This window comes from Lytechinus variegatus, chromosome 5, assembly GCF_018143015.1.
Source record: "Lytechinus variegatus isolate NC3 chromosome 5, Lvar_3.0, whole genome shotgun sequence".
In the NCBI taxonomy this organism is placed as follows: domain Eukaryota; kingdom Metazoa; phylum Echinodermata; class Echinoidea; order Temnopleuroida; family Toxopneustidae; genus Lytechinus; species Lytechinus variegatus.
In genome coordinates, this window is record NC_054744.1 from 14754153 (window position 1) to 14782123 (window position 27971).

Here is a 27971-nt window from a genome sequence, read left to right on the forward strand (position 1 = left end):
GGAGTCTGTCAAATCTGCAAAAATTGAAATATTGTACACTATAAAATACAAAAAAAGAATGTAAAATCAATTCTCTTATTTGCATAATTCTGTGTTGTGCATATAATTGTTATTTTTAAAACAGCAAAATTTAACATTTTACCTCTGAATTTAATGAATTATTCAGCATCATACTTGATTTTTAAGTTGATTTTTTTTATTCAACTCAACATTTTTATGAGGATAGAATTCCCATTTAAGTACAAAAGAAGTTTATCAATAAATACTATGTGTACAGTTATAAAGTTTATTATGCATTATTTTATTTACAAGCGCAGAGGCACATGTCATCAAAAAAAAAGATAAACAATATTTAAAAAGTATATATTCATCAGATTTACATTAAAAAAGCGAAGCAAACTAAATATTTCTGTAGATTAATTTCAGGATAAGAAAAAAAAATGCATGTGTGTTACATCATGCTACCTAATTAATATTCATCCAAATACGGTGCATTTGATATATCACATATTACAATATGCATGTTCGTTATTACAAAATGTTTTTTTTTCAAATGATAAATTATTTTGACTCAATATGTTATCAATTTGCAGATTAATACCCATCATTTATAATGATGGGATAAATTCATTCAGCATATTTAGGGATAAAGTCTATAAAATGTTTGTTCTAATGTAGTGTGCATAAGATGTAAACAACATCAAAGGTTACATTACAACATGGTATACATTTTAAGACATGTTGCTAGTTTGGAATATTTCATACTTATCATATAAATTGCATTATTTAGAAATGTTGTTTTCTTGTTCATTATTAACAGACAAAATAATTTTCGACTTTCAAAATAGAATGTCAAGTCAATTAGAATACCTAATATTAAGTGAAAAATAAATTGCATTGTTTGAGAATGTTGTATCCTTATTTGATAATAGTACTTATAGCCTGTTGAGGTTAATATTCATGCAATAAATTTTGACTTCCAAAATAGAATTATACTTCCTCATCCCTTGCTTTGATTTCACTTGTCATATGTCTATTGGTTCTTGTTATAGTTTTGCATTAGAGTGCCTACATAAAATTACATTTCAAATTATAAAGAATTTCTAAAGACATTTGGAAACTAATGTTACTTTCTTAGACGAAGCCTTAGGTTGGTTAACGAATGTCATCATGAACTGCTCCATGGCCTGCAGTATTTCATTGTTTTCTCTAATCCCTTTTGGATTTCTTTTAAAATATGCTGATATGGGAGGGTTAAAAATGAAGAGGCACAGCATTAGGTACCTTCTTGAGAGATCACAAAAAAATCAGGTTTTTACAAGACCATTTAGTGTATTCGTGATATCTACAGAATAGTGAGCAACAGGAAATACATGTAAGCAAAGTCCAGTTGTTATTATTTACCTAAAAAGTTAAATTGTACAGGCAAAGTGTAATTCTAATTATAATAATCACTGATCTGTATTCCAAATACTGTTTCATCAAATTTGTATGAATTTCATCCAATGCATTCATTCACATAATACCTGGAATAATATCCTTGATAATCATCATTTTCCTTTTTCACAAGCAAAGCAAAGGCACTTTTTATACACATGGTCGATCTTTGGCTTGGCAATAACTTTTTCATCAGTTTGCATAATCAAAAGTATTCACATTTCAGTACTGCATATAAATCAGCATTTTTTTAAATTTTTTTATAACAAATGCATTCCAAAGAAAAGCAAATTCACAGCATCTAGAGTTTCTTTCTGATCTAAGGTTTCCATGGAAACTTCTTGCAACAGATTTGAATAGTCAAAGCATTTGATGCATTTTCTTTGAATATGTGCACATGTCCCTATCATACAGGGAGAGATGGAATAAATTCATCGTTATTTACAAAATCCATCATAGTTTTTTAAAAATTCAATATTATTTTGTGATTTGAAAAAGATATCTAGGCTTTGTTTTACAAAGCCCGTTATCACCTCGGATGTTTAATAAATATTACATCAAACATAGCTAAAGGAAATGCAATAATTTCAAAAACTTGAACACTCACTACACCTCTATAATTGACCGGGGGGGGTTCACGAAAATTAGTGTTTGCAAAGTTTACTCGTACCCCTGGTTATATGTAATAATTATATAACCAATCTTAGCAGTGATCAAATTTATTTGAAGTGAAATTAGAGAGGCACTATCTACCTCAGAAGTTTAGTATGAAATACCGTTTGCTCATTGCTGTGTAATTTGACCAATACAATAAGTTAAAAACAAAGCTTGGTAAGGTTCGAATAAGGATATAAGCTGCTTGTAATTTATGCCTGACTTGGACGTGGACTGGTACAAAATGATATATCCATACTAGCTGACTTATAACCTAAGAACATGTACCAGTCTTTAAAAAAGTAAGGCGTTAATTACAAACAGCTTTATGAAACATTATCCTGAGTCCCGTAACACAAAACTTAACAATGATCGTAGAATATTTTTCTACGATTGAATCCATAGACTACACTGCACAATCAATCGTAGACATCAAGCGTACGATCAATTGCTATCCTTTGTGTTATAGGACCCAGGTGTGTATGTTGGCAATCTCCCTTGCCTCACTTCATTTGTATCTTGCTGAAAATAGAATGAAACAAAATGAACAGACAACAAACTTCTGAATCATCTAAATTTTCAGCTGGGCCCAAGGAAAATCCCCTCAAGGCAATGTTGGTATGAATGCATCAATTTCAATAATGAAGTGGCCCTCAACAATAGATTCACACAAGAACAAAAATGGGAGAGGTCTAACTAATTGTTGCTGTCCATCTGGAGAAAAAGCTAGAAGTTGATAAGCTGACCGACAGATCCTGATGGTGACTTTGATGAAGGTGATGGATTGTATGGAGATGGTGGTAGAAGAACAGAATCATCTTCATCTATAAAGATAGAATGGGAAGAGGCAAAGGTTAGATACCCATGTACATGTTAAATAATCTCTATCGGTTATGGGCATGACAATAGCAACAACTCCAGGATAACCACACAAATATATTGCTGTACAAACTTGCATCAGAAGGTTCTTCAAGAAATCATCCTTAAAGCATGTTATTTATTTGTCCAAAATAATGCTATATTTACATATTTTCACATTTTACCTCTAGGGATATGATGAAGTGATTCTAAGTAGAGTGTAGCTGGATTACTACACTGTTGAAGCATATGAAAAGATATGTTAAATTAAACAGTATTTTTACTATCCTACTTGTACCAATATAACACATAACATGATACAAGAAAATTTACTCCTCGTGACTCAAATATATTTTAAGATATTGGTGTAAAAGTACAATCTTATTTCAGAAAATACACTTTTTAAGATATTCTGTTACCTAAAAGATCAAAGTCAAGTGTAGTCTTAGGAGTGGTCTGAAGAAATGGACTCTGAGAAGATGGAGACGCCTTGTAGCTGCTCAAAGGGGTCTTTGAACCTGGAGTCTTTAGTTTTAAACCGGACATATCCTTCAGCAACGATGCATCATTTGCAGAAAATGGGCTGACATCACCGAGGGAAAGGCTGGAGATGTTTGCTGGGGGAGTGAGGTGAAAACTGTCATTTGAGTGAGATGTCCAATGGGACTTGCCGTTTGCTAATGGTCTGGAAGCCGAGCTTATGGATGTGTCTGATGGGTGGCTCATCCGACTTCTCTTCCCATTCAGGTTGGGTGTTGCAGATGGTGATATCAAAGGTGATACATGGACCAACAGATCTTCTAATCTGTGTGAAGTGTCCAGTAGGAATTCGTCTTCCCCATTCTCAAAGGTATTGTCCAACGCAAAGGGCTTGTCATTTGGGGTGAATCTATCATGCATTTTACGGTGTTCTGATGAAGGACTTGTGTGAACACTTCCTGGAGAAGTGCTATTCGATGTCAAGGAAAATTCGGAAGGTATTTGGTCATTTGATATTGGATGACTTACTTCAGGCTCAGACTGACGAGCTGGAATTGAGAGACTTGGTGATGAATCATCAATGTCCTGTGGATACCTTGCACGTATTCTACTACCATTCAACTTGGGGGTAGCTGAAGGTGTCAATGAAGGTGACACATGCACCAGAAGATCTTCCAACCGATCTGATGTATCCAAGAGAAAATCATCTTGTCCATTCTCATTAGTGTCATCAAGGGTAAAGAGCTTGTTCAGAGGGCTATGGTGTTCTTTCCCAACTGTTTTATGATGTTCAGGGGAAGGACTGAGATAACTCTCTGCTATCGCATCATCCCTATTTGCTTGGAATGTTCTCACTGGGGTTTGTCGATTGCGACCAAGGTGGCTTAATTCTGGCCCAGACTGCAGGGCTGGACTTGAGACTGAGGTGTTGGAAGCAAAGACATCTCCATTCATTGATGAATCATTCAGATCGCTTCCATAACTAAGTGTACTGATGTTATGCTCATCAACATGGTCAGAGAAAGTCACAGACTTCTGAGAGCCATTACTAGTCCGTTGCTTGATAGAGGACGATTGTTGCACGATTTCAAGACTTGCCACATCATCACTCTCAGGACTCCTGGCACTGCTTGTTGTGGAAGACATGACAAGGGGACTGACTGGATGCCATCCTGGTGTGGAAATGGGATGTGATGGGGTAGATACTGGAGAGTGCTTCAGCTTGTCTTTTGTCACAAATGCACTTTGATCTGTGGGAAACAAGCAAAATATGGTATATCAGATTAAATATATTGTAAAGAATTTTTTTTCCCCTGACTAGATTTTTTAATTGTCACTCCTTCATGTTTAAAAGACAAAATTCTGATGATGATCAATTAAATGTCCCTGACTTATTGGGAGGCCAAGCAATTTACATGATAAATATCCCCATGATCTTTGACCTCACAATACAAAGGTCATCTGCATAACATACATTGTTTAAGACTTGCACTACACAATAACATTAAGATTAAGCCCATACTCACAAAGCCCATAAGCTAAAGTCATCTTTATGTGGTAGAGAGCTAGGTGAAAGGTAGAATTAAAAAGATTTTAAATTTATAGGCCTGGAAATATCCTTTAGAATTAATTGAAGAAATTGATATGTTTTGACCTATGATATTTAGATGAACTTACCAAGGACAGAAAGAGGATCTTCAATACCAAGAGGAACGGGAGATTCAGAATGACCTGGTGATGAGGACAATGGAGACTCCATTAATCCTTTCCACTCTGGAGATCCATTCATCGCACCAACCACTGCATCGGCAATCTTTCAAGATTTAGAAGGAAAAAAGGGAAGAACAAAAACCTCTTGCAGTCAGTTAATAATACTTATGGTGCACAATACAGTGCATTAGGAATATATAAAGGAGCATACGTTGCACAATGCCTGTAATTGCAACTAAGTTTGTTATAAGCAAGCCTATGGGAAGTAAACATGCAACATTCCTACCATCGCACACATGCACCATCCAAACTGACCACTGAATGGTCTTATGTCACAATATGATAATTACATATTCACCATTTTGCTCTTGCCAACTGCCCATTATGTATTATCATTAATACTTCTGTTAATTTTGTGGTATCACACTTTTGTTGCAAAGTAAATATATACATGTATGACCGTCAAGAAGCACACTGCACATAAAAGAAACATAGTGAATGAAATGAAAGCCTTTGACGATTAGAACCCATGACCCTCTAATTGTCAGAACCACTGCATAATTAATGGACTTTTCCAAAAGAGATCATCGACCCACAGCATAGAGAGTGTGAAGTACAATTATGGCAATACAGTGTTTCATTCAGAGCTAGTTCTTAATATCTTTTTTTTATGTGTTTTATTGAATCAACATAATCATAAACATAAACAATAAATTATTAATGGTTTAAAATAAAATAACAACAAAAACAAAACATGACATTAACATTATGCATACAAAAAGCAGCTTATATCCATGTAAAGAAGAGGTGAAACTAATTACCTGATCAATAAGGTCTTGGTGTGCTCTTGTGACAGATGTGGTGGGATGCTGATGCAAGGATTGACTATTGACAGGTGTTCTTGAATGAATGGAAGGGCTGGAAGCTGTCCTGCTACCACTTTTAGATGACCCAGGCTGTCAAAATATAACAACATCACCATGAATAGAGTTAGACTCAATAGATATTATGCACCAGTTGATATTGGAGGACTGAAGTGTATTTTTAAGAAGATCTATAATAATACAAATAATATTGTAATTTATATTTTACATTTTAAATTTCTCAATTTGTACTCAAATTCTGACACATCTGTATGACATGTATGTTTCATTGGATTTTAATGAATATTAAATTGAATTCAATTTCCTACATAAACTTTCCTATCAATTTGTTGGTAGCTACATGTATACAAGATCTGGATACCCTAATTCCAAAATTAAAATTCAAATGCAAACTGTTAGATTGAACTTTTCTTTGTCCTTTCATAGAATAGTTTATTCATTACAAAGTAGGATCTTTTGCCCATATTGTTCACTGGTAAATAAGACATGGTTGTCATCATCCCAAACTTACAATGCCTATCAAAATTATCTGAGGTCTGTCCTTTTCCTCTTTTTTTTAATGGGGTATTTAATTCATTGTTTGTTTTCTGATGTAGGATGTGTTTTTTGTTTTAATCTTTAAGACTGATGATACCAACTTTTCTTACACTGTCAAGCAATACTTTCTTCACGAGAGAAGAAAATTATCTTCTCCACTTTGTTCTTGCAATAGAAGACTCTCCTACCTTTATCTCATTCTTTTTAGCAGATGGTTTATTCTTCTTAGTCTTCTGAACGGAAGCCGTTTTGCTTTGTTTAGTAACCTTCCTCGGCTGTGTCTTGACCTCTCGCTTTGCATGATGGGGTGTGAATGGAGACGCCTCTTCAAGCTACAATCAAAGGGTACAAGTCGAAATACAATGTTACCAAAGAGTGCATTCAAACTGGACAGACTCATCTCATAGATGGGAGGAGATGGTTTCATAGGCCCCTTCCTGAGAAATCTCTGAAATCTTGGTTGTCGACCACAGATTCACCACAAACATTAGCTAAGCCCATTGATCTCTCTGAAAACGAGGTCATCAACTGAAGATTCAAATCAAAAACTAGCAAGCCCATAATAGTAATTTACAGTGAACAGAATGTGGTGACATGTATATCATGATCACTTTAAATATAAACTCCGGTCTTAGTGATTTTGGGTGGAGAAGGGGGAGGCATGGCCTCTTTTCTACGGTCCATATTCTTGTACATTGCAAAAAGTAAAAAGGGAACAACTATCTGACAGGTCAATGAGAAGGGCTTTAAGCCAATAGAAGGGCATCTACAGTCATGGCCTACATCCTGAACATTTAAACAGGAAATAATGAGTGTAATATCAGATGGCCTCGTGAATCACATAATTTGAGAATAAAGAAAAAATGTATTTCATCAGATTTATACTCATCTCTTTGTAACCAAAAACTTAACAAATGCCAACCTATTCTCCAAAACCAATCAACTATTGCAGCCAAGCCCACTCCTATAAAATGTTAAACATGCAATACATACTAATACCCTCTAATTTCATAAAACATCCCTATGGACAGAGATATCAGCCTTTCTTACCTTCAATGTGGATTCATCTTCACTCAGGGATAGCTCCTGTGTTCTACAAGGTGCTGACTTGACTCTACGTCTCTCCATTTTATCATGGGTGGGGGCCTTGGTAGGGGCAGCCTTGGGTAACTTTGAGGGTCTGTACGGGCATCATGAACAACCAATGTTAAGATATACCGTAAATCTCAAATGTCAATAGGAGTGTGGAGTAAAATCAGTCTTGATAAATGTCTGTTTCAAGAGTAAGTGTTGATATTTTACCATTGTTTTCTTTTTCATGTTTGATATAGTATTAAATGCAATGGTCAGGCAATATCATTTTGGAGGAACTGCAGCTTTTATGACATTCAGGAGTTATTTCGGATTGTAAAAGTAAATTTCTTTACCACATTTTGTGAACATTATTAAACATTGAAGCACATCTTTTCTAACAAGTCTGAACCTGCATTAGTATTTCATCATTTTAATGAGACGCCCAACTTGGACCTTTACCGGGATCTTTAGAGAGTCCAGGATCTGTAATAAGATATAGCTATAAAATGGAGCCTCATCAATACGGTTCATGTGGTCTAATGGTAAAAGCATTGGACTCATAATTCTAAGGTCACCAGTTCAAATCATGCTCTGTCATTGTCTCCATTTTGATAAAAAGACCCTAGAGTAATTTCTGTCGTCTATTTTGTCAGCCAATATGTCTGATTAACTTTATAAGTTTTCTATATGTATGTATTATGGTTATATACCAGAAAAATGCTGCTATGTCAAGTTCCTAGTTACCATAAGAGAAACAGAATAAAGGGATCAAGAACTGATCCTGAAAGTAATGCCAGAAAGAATATCTTGTGATCATATTCTTTAACTAATGGCAGAATAAAAATGACAGATCTTACACTATGCACCTTATACTGAAAAGAATCATAGATTTTGGCTGTAACATAAAACAAGCACCTAGTGCTGTAGCTCGGTTCCTTCAAACTGGTCCGAACCCGGCTCGTAAATCTTATCAGAATCATAGCTCGACCCGGAGAGGCCAGGTAACCCGGTCTGGCTAAAATTGATTTATGTCCATGCAAAAATGCAATATTTTGACCTACTTTACTCTTATCTTTGACCGACGTCACCTTCTGACCTTGTTCCCAAAGACGATGCAAACCCCCCAAATATTTAATTCACTGTTTATATCCGGAGGGGTAGAGGTGGCAGAAAGAGTTATTTTCTTAGCGTATTTTATTCTTCATATTTGCTTTGAAGCAATAGAATATTATACTCAAACTCTTTTTTGTGTATGATTTATTTTTATCTGTCTTATTCTAGCCTTCAACTACCGGTAATATTATTTTGTGTGATAGGCCTATTAATCAAGAAAAATAATCTGAAAAAATTACTCTTTTAGAAGAAAGGTGTATTCCCCTTTTAATAAAAAAAAATTAAAATACATTTTTTTTTATATTACAATTTGACAATCGGTCCAATATGAACCTACCCCCATATCATCCATTTAGTCATCTCACACATTTTTTGTTGTTGCTCTTGTACACGTACCCCCTCCCCATCTCTCTCTCTCCCTCTTACTGCACCCTCCTCTTCTTGTCCGTCTAGTCCACCCTCTTTAATGTATCCTTTAAATGGGAATTAAATTGTTTTGCACCCAGCTGAGCTATTATTTTCGGATCACCGGCTTTGTGGAAAATGTCAACACAACAGGGTTTTTATTATTTTTTTTATGGGGGGAGGGGGCTTTTATGGTTAGCAAAAAAAAAACTGATATAAAGATATCTCAATAAACCGGACACATTATTTTACCAAAAAAGAGAGAAATATTCTGCATGTCATCACAGTCATAATATCAAAAGGAAAACTTCTTGAGTTATGACCATGCCTAATGGACCAACTGGCCTTTACTTGTAAACAAATTGGACATTCTCACCCAGTGAGACCATTACTCTCAGCCAATCACATGACCAGTCAGATGATATCACATGGCATGTACTGCACTGTGTGCATGTGCGCTGTTAAGGCTATAGGATATCGTCTCGATCCCTCACACACAAGGCCATGACTCAGGAGGTCCGATCATGATGGGGGAAAAAATGAAAATAAGGTAGGGATGCTTGGCCTTTGATCTGTCCCCTCAACCATCACACGAGGTGGATGGATTACTTGTTAAAAATAGTTTCACGACTTTTATTGCGGTGACAAATGACACCTCAAATATTATCAAACAATCCGGGTTTATTTACCGAGTTCGAGAGATTCAAAGTGAAACCCGACCCATAAAGCTCCGAGCCGGACAATGCCAATTCGGCAGGATTCAGCCCGGTAAACAATCCGAGCTACAGCACTACAAGCACCTCAATTCAAATTCTATACTCAATGAATGGATATATAGTCATACGCCAAAAAAAGAAAACAAAGTAGTTTATTTCTTAAAAATATGGGAAACATCCAAAAATCTTATTCAACTTTTACACCACTCCTCCACACATCAAGACACTTACCTATTAATCTGTTCTCTGAGTAGTCTGAGTGTACTGGTAGGAGTACCTTGCGTGAGATGGCTCTGTTTATACACAGCTTGGATCACGTTGTTTACCAGAGACGATACAGCTTCAGGTGTGTTCACTTTGAATTAATGTAATGAACAAAAAAAAATGAATTAACTATTTCATTGAAGCAATTTGGCAGTAATTTTCAGCTACAATATAAACTATATGCTACAAAAATCCTTCCATTTGATTGGCTGGCAGTTTAATGGCTTATACTCGGTTATGCTTCAAACGAGATTCATATATCGGTGTGTTGGCTCGGTTGACAGAGCGTCCGTCTCAGAACCGGGATGTCGGGGATTCAATCTCCGGCCGGGTCAGACCAAAAGACGTTAAAAGATGGGAGTTGCAGCTACCCTGTTTGGCATTCAATAATTAAAGGGATAGAGCCTCATTGATCTGGCGTTGCACAGCGGCTGCCGGGCCCACGATCAATTGGGCAAATAAATATTCAAAGTATTTCATTTCTGGTGTCATTTCAAACAATAAAATACAGATTTTAAGATAAAAAAAAAAGATATTCCTGGCACACATGTATGAATGTATACAAAAATAATTTGGACAGATTAAGGAGTGGAGAGCATGGTGAGAGAGGAGAATGCTTGTTACCTGTGGGCGACGCTTTCCAGAAGGCTTTATTCATTGGCCTGGTAGGAGTGTCATCACTAGCCTGAGCTGCACTGGCTGGCTCAAATGATACAGGAGGGGTCGCTGGCAACAACCCCAGACCATCACCTAAAAACTAGAGGGTCATATATATGTTTAAATACTTATGTTAGATATTTAATTTGATCATTGATACACTATGTTTACGAATACATTTGTTATGTATATTTTGTTATTTGTTTTAAAAGTGGAATCAATAAATGAATCAAACAAACTGGCATAAACATCATTTCATTAATTATCTTAGGAAGTTTAAATGGCAAGAGAAATCAGGGGTAAAATCAGTGGGTGTAACCTTCTTGGAATAGGACTATTCATTGAAATTTGTGCTTGTTTCTACATGCATTAAATCAATGTCAGTTTAGGACACCTGATCAAACTCATCTCAATATACAGAGAAATATTTTTCCTACTTTTTCACAAATTATTCATCTCTCTTTTTTCTATTTTCAATTCATTTTTCATTTTTCAATTCATTTTTCTATTTTCAATTCAATTTTCAATTTCATTCTTTATAATTTGATTGGATAATTTTTAAATGATTATCACGCCAACAAGTGGGGGAAGGGGATAAGGGTGATTTTAATGAGTATGAGTTGAAGCCCCACTGAATGGAGAAAAACCTGAATTCAAATAAGACTACAAACTGACTGACTGACATGTGAGTAAATGTATCCAAGATGGAGGATATTTCAACATCTCTTGTTTATTTCAACTACATGTAGGGTATTTATGTTGTCCATTACATATAATTTCTGAACTTCTACACACTTAAAACGAAGGGATTACAATAACGTTACTCACATGAATGGCATTTGAATTTGTAGCTCTCTGCCTGGTGGGTGCTTCATGCCCTAAATGAAGGGTTCTTTTTAATGATCCGATGGAAGACCTGACAGATGGAAGCACTTCTTGACTCATGGAAGACCTAAGGGAATTAAAGACACAAGTTAAGACCCGATCCTGAGGAAGAACATCAACATATTATTTTCTACCAAAATTATTTTACACATACTAACTTATACAAACTATTAGCAATAATTTGGTTGATTGCGTAAGAACTAATTTCTCGATGGGTACAAAAACTTGACTTAATCATTAGACTAAATCTAAGTAGCTTTTAAAACCAACAAAAAATCTAGACAATTACTGACCTTAATGCTTGGAGGTTGGTTAGATGAGCATGGTGGGTGTGGACTTGGGTCACTACCTCAGGTTGAAGTGTTTCATAATCTGCCATAGGAGCTATGGATATAATATGAAGAGAGAAACAAAGAGAGAGAAACACACAGCAGAGACAGACACACAGAGAAAGCAGGATGTCAAAATAGAAGAGAGAGAGAGGGGGAGGGGGAAAAGAAAATAAGAAAGATGGAGAGATATGGAAAAATATTAATTTGTGTTGTGAAAATTGTCATTTTTTAGGGTAAGATTGGGTAAAATTCATTTTTGGAAAGCCAACAATTACATTATGTTTCCTCTCTTTAATTGACTCTTTCCTTGTGTTTAAATGATGAAGAGATTATGAATGATTTGAGTGTCAAAAGAGCTGAGAAATTGAAGTTGTACTGTTAGATATACATATTGCAATCAATTTTCCATAATCAAACCATAAGTTTAGACCAGAGTTTAAATTAAATCCGAGTTCAGAATATGGGCCATAGTATTACTCTTACTACTATTATTATAATCACCATGATCATTATCACCATGATTACCACCATCAATATTTCCATCATCCTCACCATCCTTACCCTACTATCACCACCACCACCACCACTACCACTACCACCATCATCATTGTCACCATTGTAATTACCTTGATGAAGCTTCTCTAGGTAAAGTCTGAGAGAAAGATTCCAGAGCTGTATGAGTGAGAGGAGGTTCAGCTTCCCGCCTTCATAAGTATTGTCAATATTCCGCTATACATGGAAAACGTGCAAACAAAGATATAAAATCAATGAATTTCAAATGAGTTCCAAAATGAATCAATCAGGCAAGCAGAAAATTCATCATTGCCCATTAACATAATAGAAATCATTTGTACCTCTTAATTCGAGAGTTTTCCATGTTATATTTATAACTGACATAAATCATTATGAGTATGATTGCATCTTTAAGAAGTCCCACGGCATAGGTGAGAAATGACAAGATAATGTACACGTTTATGCACTGTTGTGATGGCAAAAAATTCAATCTGTTCAATGAGTTAGGTAGTGTAGATCCCTGAATCTTCCCTGATATGAGGCACTCTATCGAATTCCTTGATTTTCCCCCGACAGGGAAAAGTTAAAATAATTTTCCCCCATTTTCCTAATGGGCCGAGGAACCTCAAAAGTCATGTGCAATTTTTTAACAGAAACACCCGATAGGTGGGTATTTAATGAAATGGGCTTGGTCTCATTGGAAACTAAACAAAATGCTGAATGGGCTAACAAACACACAAAATGTCATAAGATGATCTAATTGTACATGTTCTAGAAGAGGATTAGAGAGTACGGGTGAGAATAAACAGGATACGATAACACCAAATGGTGATTCACCAAACTGATTAAAAATATGTAACATGAGTTTATGATTTGGTGGTCTTTACAGACTCTACATGTATTTCAGCATTCTGGACTCAATGGTCCGTATTCTGAAGTTGGGTTTAATTCAAACTCTGGTTAAAAGTTGTGATTTAACTATGGACAGCTAATAGTTGCATAAATCTCTTACAATATAGTATAAATGTCTCATCTCATTTTTGCGCTCAAATCATTCTTAACCGTTTCGGAAAGATAAATAAGATAACTTTATTTACCATTCACGAGTAAGGACAGAGCACAGTAAGCATAAGAAACATGCAATGTAAGGAAAATTTTAACATGCTTGGCTTTCCATAATTTTAGCACAGAGTTACCGGTAGACCAGGGTCTAATTTAAACCCGACTTCAGAATACGGGCCTAGATCATCCATAGTGTATTGTCTTCTCACCTTCTCTAGTTCTTTATGGCATTCTCTAAGAAGCATCTCTGGGACCTGTACTCTGAGTTCACTACCATCCACCCTGTACCGGTTGGCGGCACCCTCTAAGATAGACTCAACCACCTCAAGCTCTTGACGCTGGGCAGCCTGACAGATAGCCACTGTCTTCCACATCTCCCTTACCTGATCAAAGAAAGAAAGATTCCTTTACATTATACCGGCACAGAACCAGGGGAGGGGGAAATTTGGTATAGCCCAAATCTTTTTTTGGGGGTACCTAAGGAGAGACTTATTTCTAATTTTTAATTTTTTTTCATAGGGAAAATACTCCCAGTGAGAGATGATAATGTCCTTTTTTTGTCAACTTTTTTTAAGTGGGACCCCCACTCCCCTTTTTAATTAGTCTTTGTGCTGTCCATTACATACTGACATATACCAGTCAAATTTAAAAAAAATACTACTAATTGTTTAAAGATTGTTTGGATAACTATTCCAACAACTTAATCTACTATAAATCTAATATTGACCTAAGACAGGAAAATGAAAATTTATTTGATCAGAAGAGTCCTATGTCAAAAAGTTGTTAATTGACACAAAGCAATTCGGCCCCATGAATGCGTACATCTTTGTCCTTCTTTGTAATTCTTGTATTGATAATAAGTATAGTAGTTATTCACAACTTTTATGAAAATTTCAATACAGAATTATATTCTAGCATTTCATAAGTCTTGTTACAAACAATATTTGCCAATAAACAAATGAATGATATCATTAACAGTTTTGATCTCTCCAGAGTCTATAAACCATCATTTTTATTCATTTGATATTCATAGTTTATTTCAGAAACAACAAAACACACATGGCAGCCGATGGCTGAAATGTATGTTTACCAAAGGTTCATAACTTCATTCTTCATATATAAAAAGAAAATACAAAATCACAATGATACATGTAATAGGGCTGGTAAGACTAAGAAAATTTTTAATATGAGTAATAATTTGAAACTGAATGATGGAGGGTAATTAATTCTTATTCAATGTAATAGTGGTGTTTTTATTACCTGATTGCTACGAAAGCATGAATGCTTGTATGCAAGCAACCAGAGGACCAACGGATTAAGGCCTTCTGCGAGGGGCCTGGTAATGAGGATCGAAACCGGGTCACCGGGATCCGAAACCCCCGCTCTACTGACTGAGCTATTGGGCCCCCTAATAATTCGTCAATTATTACAATAATTCACCTTTGAATGAAACTAATAATGTATTCTAAATATAACCTAATACATATAAGGAAAACTATAACAATAAACAGATGGATTTACTAGATAGATGACATCCATTAATTTTATTAAAAATTCATGCATTTTTCATTGTGAATTTCTATGTCTTTATGATGGCTGAATAAATAAATGAATTTAGGAAAAATTGAATTGAATTCTTAAAAGATGAGCTAAATGTGTAAATTAGAGTGCAAGAGATAGATAGAGGAAAAAGAAGATAACTGAAGAAGACAAAACAATTCTACCTTTTGAACTTTTTGCGTTCTTGTCACCGCCATTGTGTCCCATTCTGCATCAAGCAGAGCTCCGGATCGACGGCGCCTTGTGACTGAAGGGCTCCCTCTAGCTTTGGCCTGGGCCATTAGACGAGCTTCCTCCTCTTTGATTTGAGCTTCTAACTCTCGTATCTTCTTTCCTACCTGTCTGTACTCTGCTGCAAGCTCACTGAAGAGGAAAAATTATCAATGTTTTGGTCACTCATTTTAATTTGTTCAAGGATAGGGTTATACTGTATATTCATATCATATTCTTTTGATACATTTATTTAAAAAATACATTTATATAATTCAGAACGAATTACATGTAAATTTTGTATTGTAATCTATGAATTGCATTTTCAAACCTGCAAAAACCAAAAGGAAAATACAGTTTTACAAAGAACTTGTCTGTACCAACCTTACACACAATATTGTTGCAAAATCACCTACAAAAAACTTGATCGAAGAGATACATATGACTTCATAATTTTTTTTCAAATATCCTGATAGATCTATAATCAATTTAATTCTATTCAGTGAGATGATACTACTAAGGGGGTGTTGCAAGAAAGTGTTTGCAATCAATCGCAAATATTCTGTTGCAATTTTACAATTGATTGATTAGTTCTAACTATAGCAAATCAGATTACACACCTTGTTTCATGGAGCAGATTAGTAATCAATTGCAAATTTACAATTAATTGCACGACATGTGCTTGATTTCGGGAACGAAAATAGACTTGCAATTGATCGCAAGTTTCTTGCAACACCCCATAACACCATAGAAGGTTAGTCCATGCTTCTCTCACCCTTTTCCACTTTTTTCACTAACTAACATACCAATGACTAGTTCAACATGCAAATAGGTTGTTTAGTACAAGGACTACCTTCCATATGAACTCCATTGATCCTGCAAGAGTAGATCTCTGTGTAGATGAGATAGAAATGATCTCCTATGTCTCACACAACATGCTTCTAAGGCACGGCCAATCTGCTCTCCAAACTCAGAGTCTTTAGAAGGCAGTTGAGGGTAGAACAGGAGGTCCCTTTCTTTTACCCCTAAAGAATAAAATACAGGTAAAATTATGTATATTCATATCTGTGTTAGCAATCTCCTGTACTAAGTGACCACTGAAACTGCTTTCCATTGAATAACATGTGTTTTAGAACATGTCTCTATAGGGACAGTGATTTTCCGCGATCGCGGAAAACGGACGGAATTCATGGAAAAGGCCTTTTGAAACGGAAAGTGGCATTTCAAACGGAAAATCACGGAAAACGTATTTTCCCAAAAAAATACACAGAATAGCAACAGAAATTACTCCAAATTAACAACAAAAGGAGAATATTAAATGGCCACAAAACCCCAGAAAACACGATCTCACTTTGCTACAATCATGACAATTCACACATCGTGATTGCACTCGACATCAGCACACAACTCGATAGTACCCCGCGATCGTACCCGGCGGCCGGGTTGAGCTTCACATCGCTTCAGATCGCTAAACTGCACGGTCGTGTGTTGCTGCCCTCTACGTTTGAAGATGTAACAGCACGATATCGTGGTCTTAAAATCCAAGATGGCGGATTGGCGAAAGTCGTTGACTGATGATAACGATGTCCAAAAAACCCCAAAATTATCGATGAAATTTAATTTCACTGTAAAATAATGCTAATTATGTGAAAGGTGAGGATGTATGCATGCTAAATCAGTTTGAAAAATCATTAAATACACCAGCATAGATCCGATTAGAACGGATTCTATTGTGTTGTTGGTACAGTAGCAGATACAAATTTTGGCCAGTGCGAGTGTATGCGCTTTGATTTTGCTATTCAATGTGTAAACGGAATTGTCACTTTTCCGTGTGTACAAAGTCTATGGGGAAACGGAATTTCCGTTTTCTGACGTGCTGAAACGGAATTTGCGATTTTCTGAAACGGAAAAGGCCATTTTTTGAAACGGAAAATCACTGTCCCTATCTCTAGTATACCAGTCACTTGTCAATGAAGTTCACATGTGTTTCCCTTGGGTGGTCACTGTGGAAAGATTTCCTTGCATGGAATTCAAATCTTATTCTGTATGGACCTATGCATATGATATTATTATCTCATAGCGCCCTCCCTCAGAGGATATAGGAATACATGTAAACCTCGTTGTCAGAGATGGGCAAGCTGCAGAAAACCTACACATCAAAGGCAATGGCTTCAGTCTCTTCAGCACGATATTAATCCATAAGGTCTATTGTGTCCTTAAATCTAAAATTATAAACCAATAACCAGACTGAGACCAATACTTTTTTCATAAAATTACATACTTAAACAACAAAACTCAAAGATACTGTACATCAAATCCACAAGTCTGTATTTGTGTGAAATGTAAGAATTATACTATGTATAAAACAAAGATGCATTTTTAATTTTGCAATTAAATAATGTTTACCTTATTTCAAATCAGTCAAAAACAAAAAATGAATATTCATCACTGAAATACTTGACTATTAATATGTGTATCAGCTTAAATAACCAGAAGTAAAAGTAGTTACTAGAAGAAATAAACAGTATGTGTCAGTACGTAACGAACAAAAGCATGCAACTATACCTATTTCCTTGAAGATAACCTTGTTAACGACATAACGACTGAAATGGAGCAAGAACACATAGAATTTGTCTCCCCCAGGAGACAGAAAAAGAGAAGGCACAATCCTAGGCAGGTTACAATCTTCCTCTTCCTGTGAGAAAAATACAGGCAACAAAAAGATATATATGATTAACATGCACAAGGTAAACCCCAGACTGTTTATAGAACAGAGTCTCAAATGGTGACACTACATATATGCTTCATAGCTCCTGCGACATTGGCTCCTGTCTTAACATCTCAGAGGGCACAGGGTTAGAGTTAGGATTGTAATAAGAGTTTTTGGGTTCAGGATAATATAAATATAAGCATTAGGGTTTATTTCATTATAGATATTAAGTTTTATGTTTGGCTGAACATGAAGAATTTTACATCTGAGCAATTGTCACCAGAGCAAATGTCATGATACCATCTCATCTAGAGGGGACAATTTCATGGAAGTTGTCAGCAGTGACAAGTTGTCATTGTCCGACAGTTACCAGAGTAACTGTCCGATTCATGGGCTTCTCAGCCAATAACATTCCAGAAATGTTAGAAAACCAATGCTGATTATACGGTCCACAGATATTTCCTCTATCATATTCATACATCAAAATTTGATATTTTAATTGGAGATCTTGAGCACAGTCTATCTTCTTTTACCAACTTCAAGGTAATATTTTTGTAACAACCACATCATAGGTAGCAACAAATTTTACCTTGGATGACTTCATACAGGTGTATTTTTACTTCATCCTACTGACATAATGTTCTTTAACCTCACTACCCAACATTACAAAGTATCATATTTGAGTTTTTGACAACACTGAATTTTGCATTAGAAGATTCAGCAACTTTCATGACAATAATAATAATAAACCGGACATGAAACACACCAAATTCACTCTGCAGAGTGCTTAAAGGTGCTTCAAGAAATGTTCAAGAAATTAAGAAGAACTGAACAGAAATGATGGCACAATGCTCTAAAGGCAAAAAAAAAATCTAAGCAAAGAGAAATATATTGATTACCTTAATTTCGGTCAGCCAGCTATTAACTACTTTACGAAAAGCCTGTTCTTGCTTCTTATCTGTAATTGGCCAGCAGTATCTACACCAGGTAGAAGCAAACAACACATACTTTGTAAAATTACAAAATATCGATAAAAAACAATTAGTAACTTTGTCCACAATTCAAAATCCCCATTTTCTAGCTTATAAGTGCAAACTTTTAGGTCACAAAAGTATGAGGTCTTTCACACATCTAAGTGTTTGACAGTCTGACTGCAAAGGGTAACGCACCTGCCATATACAATAGAAGCATGGGGGGGGGGGGCAGTGCGCACATATAATAGACACATGGAAGAGTCTAGTTGTGAAGGTGCATTTAATAAAATACATTTCAGAATATTGACAATTTGACATTGACTTAAACGTGAAATAGCAAACATAATGACGTATATAAAAGTTATGTCCAAAACACACACAAACTGCACATTTCATTCTGAACAAATCTACATCAGTTACTCCTGTCAAACTTTAAAAGAGTCTATGTTTTATCCAAAGCCTGAAAGTGCTACTGCATCAATGTGTTTATATATGTAGCTTTATTTGATGACATGATTTCTTTTAAAAGAGTAAGAAAAAAGAAGACGATATAAAGGAACTCCATGAAGAGAAATTTGTTAAGACATCTCACCGGAAGCGATCCTGAGCCATAGGGAGATTCAGCTTTTCAAAGAGAAAATGCATTACTACTTCAAAGCACTTCTTATTGGGAACAGCAAACATATCCCTGAGGTAAACAAGAGAGAAAACAAAATCAGAATTAAAGAAGCAAAAATAATATAAGACCAGGGGGTAAAAAAGTCACTTAAATCATTGTTAAGCACCCTTCTGGGGTGAAACATGAAAACGGATTATAAAAAAATTTATTGTACAGATTAAGATGGCATTTCCTAAAAGTGATTATAAGCTACTATTACTTTACAAATAACACATCTAGAATTTGCAGTTGACTGCAGAATTACCTGTTACAGGACCAGAAATCACATCGCCGACAAAAAAAATTGTATTAAGATGGCATTTCATAAAAGTGATTATAAGCTATATTACTTTACACATAACACATCTTGAATTTGCATTTGAGCGCAGAATTACACATGTTACATGACCAGAAATCACATTGCCGACAATGTTAACAACTAAAATTTACCATTATACAGGTGCATGTATTTTATAGAATGTGACAATGTTGTTTTAAGCTCTCAGAAGTGGGTGACCTACATGTACATGTATTCATGCATGAGACATGTTCTTACTGATCAACATAAATAATATATATGGTTTAGAAACATTAAAATAACATGTAGATAAAATTTAAAATAACTATAATCAACATAATAAAATCAAATCAAATATCTATAACATGCAATGTTTTCTCTCTCTTAAGACATTTAGAAATATTAGCTTTTCACAAGTGTCAGAAGTTGCACATTCATGTTAAATTGACAAAAATTAAGGATGGCACTGCAGCTACTTCTGTTTTAAAATTAAACTAAAGGCTTGCTGTAAATTTGAATAATGTAACTTATGTTTCTGGCTTACAATCGTTTTGATAATATGATCTTACATGTACATTCAACATGAAACAAAATAAGTAAAAATTTGCAAAATTTTCACCTGTGGGACAGAAATGTATAATTGCCACTTGGCCTACACCCGCTTTGCCTACATGCATTTTCTATTTGGTCTCATCCCACTTCATCTACAATATACTACATGTATTTGGACTAATTGCCAACCTTTGAACTATATTTTCCAGATAGATGGGCTACACCCATTTCGTCTCATATCCATTTTGTCTAAAAGCACTTGCAGTGTTCCCACAGAAATTTGAAAACAGAATTCCATGACTAAATCGCTGCTTTCCATGAATTCCCGTGATGTCCTGGGAGTTGGGATGTCACAAAACTGGGAAAATTGGAAATCATGAACACCAATTATAATAGCAGAGTATGATCACAGAGTATGACAGTTGTGAGACAGGACAAACTGAAAAACTGCCATAGCCAAGAGGTAAATGCAATTCCATGACTTTTCACAAATTTTCCAAATTCCCTGACTTTCCATGACCACAAGTTTTTCCAGGATTTTCCATGACTGTGGTGACCCTGACTTAGTCTACAGATCACATGATTAGATTAACCATTTATAAACCAAATTGTAATTTCAAACAATGTAATAAGACCAGATGTATTTGGCCCATGTGGTATCAGTTTATCGAAGAAGGAAACCAAGTGAAACATTCTACATCTCTCCACTTACTTTGTAAATGGCACATTAAATTTTCCTTCCATGTCACTCCTGTCAAAGCCAAGCAAGAGGAGATTTGTGAAGATGGCATCCCTCCGCTCCAATGGTCCTTGAAGGTGACCCTCTCGAGGTCGACTACTCTTCTTCACACTCATAATGAGACTAGTACTAAGACATCATCATAGCATGGAAACCTAATACAGTGACACAAGGAGAGTTAAGAAATATAAGAGTTGTATAAGGGCTCAAAATTAGCGGTTGCCTGGGTGCCATTGGCAACCAAAACTGCCGGCGGGAAACCTAAAAGTCCCACCATGGTTGCCAGGATGGCATCCAAGAAAATTCTGGATATTTTATTTTTCTCTCAGAAAATATCAGAGAATAATATACAGAATACAGAATTTTGCGGCAAGCAAGAATGCTTTTCCAGTCCAAATTGTACAACTTCTGGGGGCTGTTTCATAATGCTGTTTGTAAGTTAAGAGCTACTATAAGAATGACTGGTGAACCTTTCTTACGCGCTTAACCATCGCCAATTAATATACAGTGCGTCCAAGAATAAACGAAACCGAGATTTAGCGATCATTTATCATAACTTAATCATAAAAAGAATAGACAAATTACCTATAAATTTAAAGCTTAGAATGTCCTCTTTCATCTGATATTAATTAGGTTATTTTTTATTCACGCAAGAGTGAGCAAAATCAATTTGAAGAAAGGATAACAAAAACACATTTGGCGGGGGGTATCTGGGTTTCAAAAAGAAAACCACATTTCTGAAAAGTTCAATATCTGCTCTTTAATTTGGTACTTAAATTACAGAAAATGGTCAAGAAATAAAAAGTTCTGGTCATTTGAAATAAGGCTTGTATTTCCATAATTTCATGAAATAAACGTGTTTTCACCGGTTTCCCACAGAAGCTTTCGCATGGTGAACAAAAGATTTAATGCATGGCTGATCGTCAACAAAACAGAGTGTCGAGTGAGTTTGAAAGCCAGCCTGGAGAACCTCTTTATTTTATGAAATTATTGAAATTCAAGCCTTATTTCAAATGACCAGAACTTTGTTATTTCGTGACCATTTTCTGTAATTTAGGTATCAAATTAAAGAGGAGATATTGAACTTTTCAGAAATGTGGTTTTCTTTTTGAAACCCAGATACCCACCGCCAAATGAGTTTTTGATATCCTTTCTTCAAATTGTATTTGCTCACTCATGCGTGAATGAGAAATAATTTAAATAATATCAGATGAAAGAGGAGATTCTAAGCTTTAAATTGGTAGGTCATTTGTCTATTTTTATTTATGATTAAGTAATGATAAATGATCGCTAAATCTCGGTTTCGTTTTTTCTGGGACGCACTGTATACAATTTACCACAAGAAAGGCTCACCAGTCGTTCTTGAAGTCTCTCATAACTTACGAACAGCCTTATGAAACACCTATCTATAAACAAGATGGCGGTGTAAACATCTTGGGGGCAAGTCTCTTCTGTCATTTCATGATATTTTTCTCATTTTTTCCATGAATTCTTGTTTAAAAATAAAATCCATAGCGAAGAAATGTCGGAAATGAAGGTGTATCCCATGTACTTGATTTAGGGCTAGATCTTTTAGAAAGAAAGTAGAAATCTCGGGGGCGAAAGTTTCAGGTTTTTTGGCGGTACACACAAATGAATAGAAAGGAAAACCTGGCTTCGTTGAGAGTAACCTTACGTTAGTAAATGATTTTTACTCTCTAGAAGCCTCCTGGCTAGTTGCATCCCATGTACATGATTTAGGGCTAGATCTTTTAGAAGGAAAGTAGAAATCTTGGGGGCAAAAGTTTCAGGTTTTGGCGGCCTACACACACATGAATGGATAGGAATACATGTACCTGGCTTCATTAAGAGTAACCTTACCTTAGTACAGGGGCGGATCCAGCTTTTGCCAATAGGGGGGCCGAAAAATATTTTAATCAACATTTTTCTAGATTGGCCGCTATAATCTGATTTTTTTTGTGGGTTTTTCAGAGGGCAATCCTAACAAAAGACTGAAGTTGTAAGTAGGCCTATAATGCTAGTTTTTATTGTTATAAACAAGATAAGGTATCTCATGTGATCTTAATATATAATGTGAGCGCAAAGCGCGAGCTAAAATTCTTCGATATGAGCTAAAATTCTTTTGATATTTTATGTCCTTAGAAATGAAGATTCTCAGCATTTTTATTCGTGGGCCCCAAGTCTGCGCACGTAACAATTTGAGTTAAGATTTAACATGAATTTCTTCTTACATTTCACAAAATCTTTCAGTTGATAATGTTCCTTACATCATAATAAACATTAAAAATATGTACAGAATAGGAAACAAACATAATTGAAAAAGGAAAGTGAATCAAAAGTAATACAAAGAAATGAATAAGTACATTACTGCGGGGGAGCCAAAGAAAACAAAATAAGTCTTAAAATCAGGCACCCAACATACAATAAACAGATAAGTGCTTTCAAAATAAATATATAACATGTGAATATGGCTCTCATTTATAACTTTCAAAAAAATAGTTAAGTAAAATCAACACATACATAAAAAAATTAAATAGCGTTATGTATTGGAAATAGAATTAGAATGATACCTTAAGTAATGACATAAACAATACAAAAAAGAAAATTGATTTTTAAGCTCTACTGTTATTTGTTAAATTCATATCAATCAGGTACTTTTTGAAATTACGTTTAAAGGAATCGAGTGATACTGAGTTTTTAATTTCTTTTGGTAAGGAACTCCACAGTTTAGGGCCGGTGAATAAAAGAGTGGATTAAGCAATTAGCACTAGCATATGATGTTCGAGCCTTTGGAAAATGAAATTCATTGGCAGAACGGGTTTCATAAGAATGTAAATCTAGATTAAGGGGAAATAAATTAGAAATATGAGGAGGGTGTAGACGATGTTTGCATTTATACATAAAAATTCTGATTTGTAGATTCATGACATCATACACAGTTAATAGTTTGAGTTTATGAAATAATGGAGCAGAGTGGGAATAATATGAAGAATTAGAAATAAGACGCACTGCTCTTTTCTGCAATTTAAATACTCTATCAGATAGATATTTTGGACAACAAGCCCACTTTGCACACGATTCAGGGATTTTGATGACAAAGGCTGCATTTTGAGACCGTCACATGAAATGCCCTGAATTCATTATTTTCCACCATTTTGAGTCAGATATTTTGATGAATACCTGTCTATGTATTGCATGTGTAAAGTTTGTGCTCGTTACGTATAGATCTGCTTTTACTAGAATTGCGCAGATAAGCGGGTGAGCAGACTTGGGAGACCGCACAGACATGGGGGAACTGACCATAATCATGAACAAAGATAAGTATCCAGCTAAACAATGCGAGCGAGAGCCGAAATTTTATTATAATAGTCAGAACGTGAAAAGGGTCTCAATTAGGACTGTTTTTAGTGAAGATACAAGTATCACCAATTAAATAATGAGTGTGAAGCGAGAGCTCAAAATTTTCGATATTCCTACCTGAAAACTGGACAGTCTAAGCTCGTTTTTATTCTTCTTCTTCTGGAAACAGTACAGTCCACCGTCTGGTGTATTGTCGTATTCAAATAAAGAACAAGCTGTTTGTAGAACAAGCTGTTTGTCTCAAACAATTAAATGCGAGCTCGAAGCATGAGCTTAATTTTGTTAAAATATTGACATGATAAAGGATCAGTTTTACAAATTTTAGAAAGAATTTCCAAAGAGGATAGGTATCTCACAAATTAAACAATGCGGGTGGGAGCTGAAGATTTAAAATAACAATTTGTGTAAATCAAACAAAATAATTGAAGCTTGATGTGCGAGCTAAAATATTGTGTGCCAATTGATTTCAGAACTGGATATATTATTATTAAGTGTCATTTAATCCTCCTGAATGCAATTCATTACACATGCAGTGCGAGCGAAATTTTTTATATAGGCACGTATTGTATTACCGGACACTATCATATTTCCGGACGCGCATATTACTGCGTACGAAATCAATTTCGTTCCGTAAGACTTCCGCAGATCAATTTCACAGATCAATTCAAAGAACAAGATTGCAAAAACAAGGCGAAAAAATCCAACTTTTACCTTATTTTTCTCTAAAATGACAGAAAACGCTTAAAATATCATATAACATAGTTTTGCATTAACAATTGATCCCAATTGATCTATTTTCTGATGGAAATACGGGCCTAATTATTTGCCGAATTTCAATCTCGCCCGCTCCATCGCTCAGATCGTCGACGGCTAGTTCTCAAGGTACTCGGTAGCCCGGCCGTGCGCGAGGTTTACCGTGATAGAGAGCCGTCGACGATCAACAGCGCATCGATAGAACTTGATGACTGAGGGTCACGATATGAACGAGCATTAATACTGGAAAGTGCCATATCGAACGCGCGATAAAAAATGAAATTGGTTAGCAAACACAAATTTATTACAAAGATCTGTTCAGAATCGATATAAGAAAGCAAACAAAAACTTAGAATTTACTCATGATATGATATATCATGAAAAAATCACACGCAATTCTTTCTTACATCAATATAATCAAGAATATTTTTACCCATCCGGCGCGCGTCCGGAATTATGATGTAATTTGTCACGCACGAAAATAATTGTTTTTCGCGAAGGGAATGCGGCAAGTGTGGTGCAAAGAAAACGGTTGGAAAATATAAAATAATTTCGTCATATTCATAATTTTCAGAATATTTGGAATAGCAAGTGATAATTTTTCTTGATTGTATTTCCTCTAGTTGTCATTTTTAAAGCACTGAAATAAAGGTCTCCAGCAATAGGATACACTGCCATATAAAGTCTATTTTCCAATTCTTTCCCTCGCCTAGCCTGGGGCGTTTTGAGGAGTGAAAGTCATATACTGTACGCATGGTCACTCCCCACTAACGCCTGGGAGCCCTACCTATATTCCCCCACGAACGGGTACAAAACCAGAAACTTCCGCCCCTGAGAATTCTACTTTCCCTCTAAAAGATCTAGCCCTAAAACATGTACATGGGGTCCAACTTCATTTCCAACATTTCTGCGATATTGATTTGATTTTTAAAGAATTCATTAAAAAAACGAGAGATTTGTTTTGAAAAGATGGGAAGAGCTTACGGCCGTGTTTACGTCACCATCTTGATTTCTTTGTCTTCCGCTTGGCGACAGCATGCAAATCCCGCGATTTGCGTGCTGTCGCCAAGTGGAAGAAAAAGACTTGCTTTGCAAAAGGACAAAAGAAACACCAACAAAAGCATCATTTTTTCCACCCAAAATTTTGTCTCACTGAGGTCAGAAGCCCATTTGTTTTGTGTGTGATTGACAACAAAAATCCTTATCAAAATAAAATTAGACGGTGAATTTTTAAAGTAGACAGTGAAAAGGGGTAATTTTTCATGAGGAATCTGCTTATCACATTTTTATTTGCCGCCAAGCCGAAGGTAATCCTTTTGCACCAAATGTAAACAAAGGACACAACTACAAACATAAAAGATCTCGAAAGGGTCCAGAATGCAGCAGCTAGGTTCACCACCAACACTTATGGGCAAGACTCTAGTGTTACTGCTCTGAAGGACTCCTTGGGTTGGATCCCCTCCAAGAGGAAAGACAGGGTTCCCGAATCACCAGTTTATTCAAGATGATCCACGGTTTAATGGACGTCAACTACAAGGAATACATCTCTCTGAAGGAAAATCGAGCAAGACGGGGTCATGATCAACAATTCTACATTAAACATGTAAGAACAGACACACATGCAAACTCATTTTTTCCGAGGACTGTCAAAGACTGGAACCATCTCCCCTCCTCAGTTATATCCCAACCATCCTTAGCAACTTTTAAGTCAGCACTCAAAAAAACCATAAAATCGGAACCTTAAGCTGGTGACCGTACGCGACACACCTCCAGTTTAAACACCTTTATGGCGTCTTTTGGAGGATTCCTACCAAGTACCAAGGAAATTGGACTCCAAAACTGGACTGTCTCTGAAATTGGATAGCCAAATTCTTTACAAAAGTCTCTGATATTGGAGATAATCTCCCACATTGGAAACAGTCTCCAATATTGGCCGTGCGCGGTGCGCCTCTACCAACATGACCAACTGTACGAGGCTGTAAATTACTTTTCGTCATTTTCTATCATTATCAAGTTAAAGAGTACATTTTTTGGCAGGTTGTCAAAAAATAAGGGGGGGGGGCGGCTAAGGCCTAAGCCCCTCCTGGATCCGCACCTGTTAGTAAATGATTTTTACTCTCTAGTAGCTACCCACTGCACAGCCACAGCCCGCTACTTCGAGATCGAGCCAGGGGCTACGGTCCGGGCCGGAAAGCTGCGCCAGTCACCTCAGCTACTCAACCACCGCGGCCACTTTGGGAAAACTCTCGCGCACAGCTCTGACTCTGTCTCCGTCTCACTCACTCTCTGGCATCATCGACCATATCGTCGACTTTATTCTCAGGAATTTTCACCAAAGATCATTTAATAAAAGTATTTACATAGGCCTACCTATATTCAATTGTGAGGTTAGAATAGAATAAATGGGTAAACAAAACACAGAGTTCATCAACTGAGTCAGTTCATCGCTCCCGCGGTTTTTCTGGGTCGGAATTTGGGCGATTAATGTGGCGATATCACGCCCAAAGATTTTGTTTACAAGCCAAGACGCTAAGATGAGAACACTGATTTATATTAAAACTAATGAAAAAATTGAA

General features: G+C 35.8%; 1 protein-coding gene across 1 annotated transcript; it reads right to left on the reverse strand.

Moving 5' to 3' along the window:
• Positions 1-285: 285 nt before the first annotated feature.
• On the reverse strand, positions 286-27873 carry LOC121415534. The gene is made up of 19 exons (XM_041608765.1): positions 27766-27873; positions 21256-21437; positions 19628-19723; positions 18961-19039; positions 17917-18046; positions 16205-16376; positions 15306-15504; positions 13791-13964; positions 12633-12735; positions 11968-12058; positions 11618-11741; positions 10757-10889; positions 10100-10223; positions 7611-7740; positions 6749-6892; positions 5961-6095; positions 5107-5242; positions 3369-4679; positions 286-2915 (listed from the first exon to the last, which is right to left on the reverse strand). The coding sequence occupies exons 2-19, from the start codon at positions 21396-21398 to the stop codon at positions 2818-2820; spliced, it is 3522 nt and encodes a 1173-aa protein (XP_041464699.1). The 5' UTR covers positions 21399-21437; positions 27766-27873; the 3' UTR covers positions 286-2817.
• Positions 27874-27971: the final 98 nt, after the last annotated feature.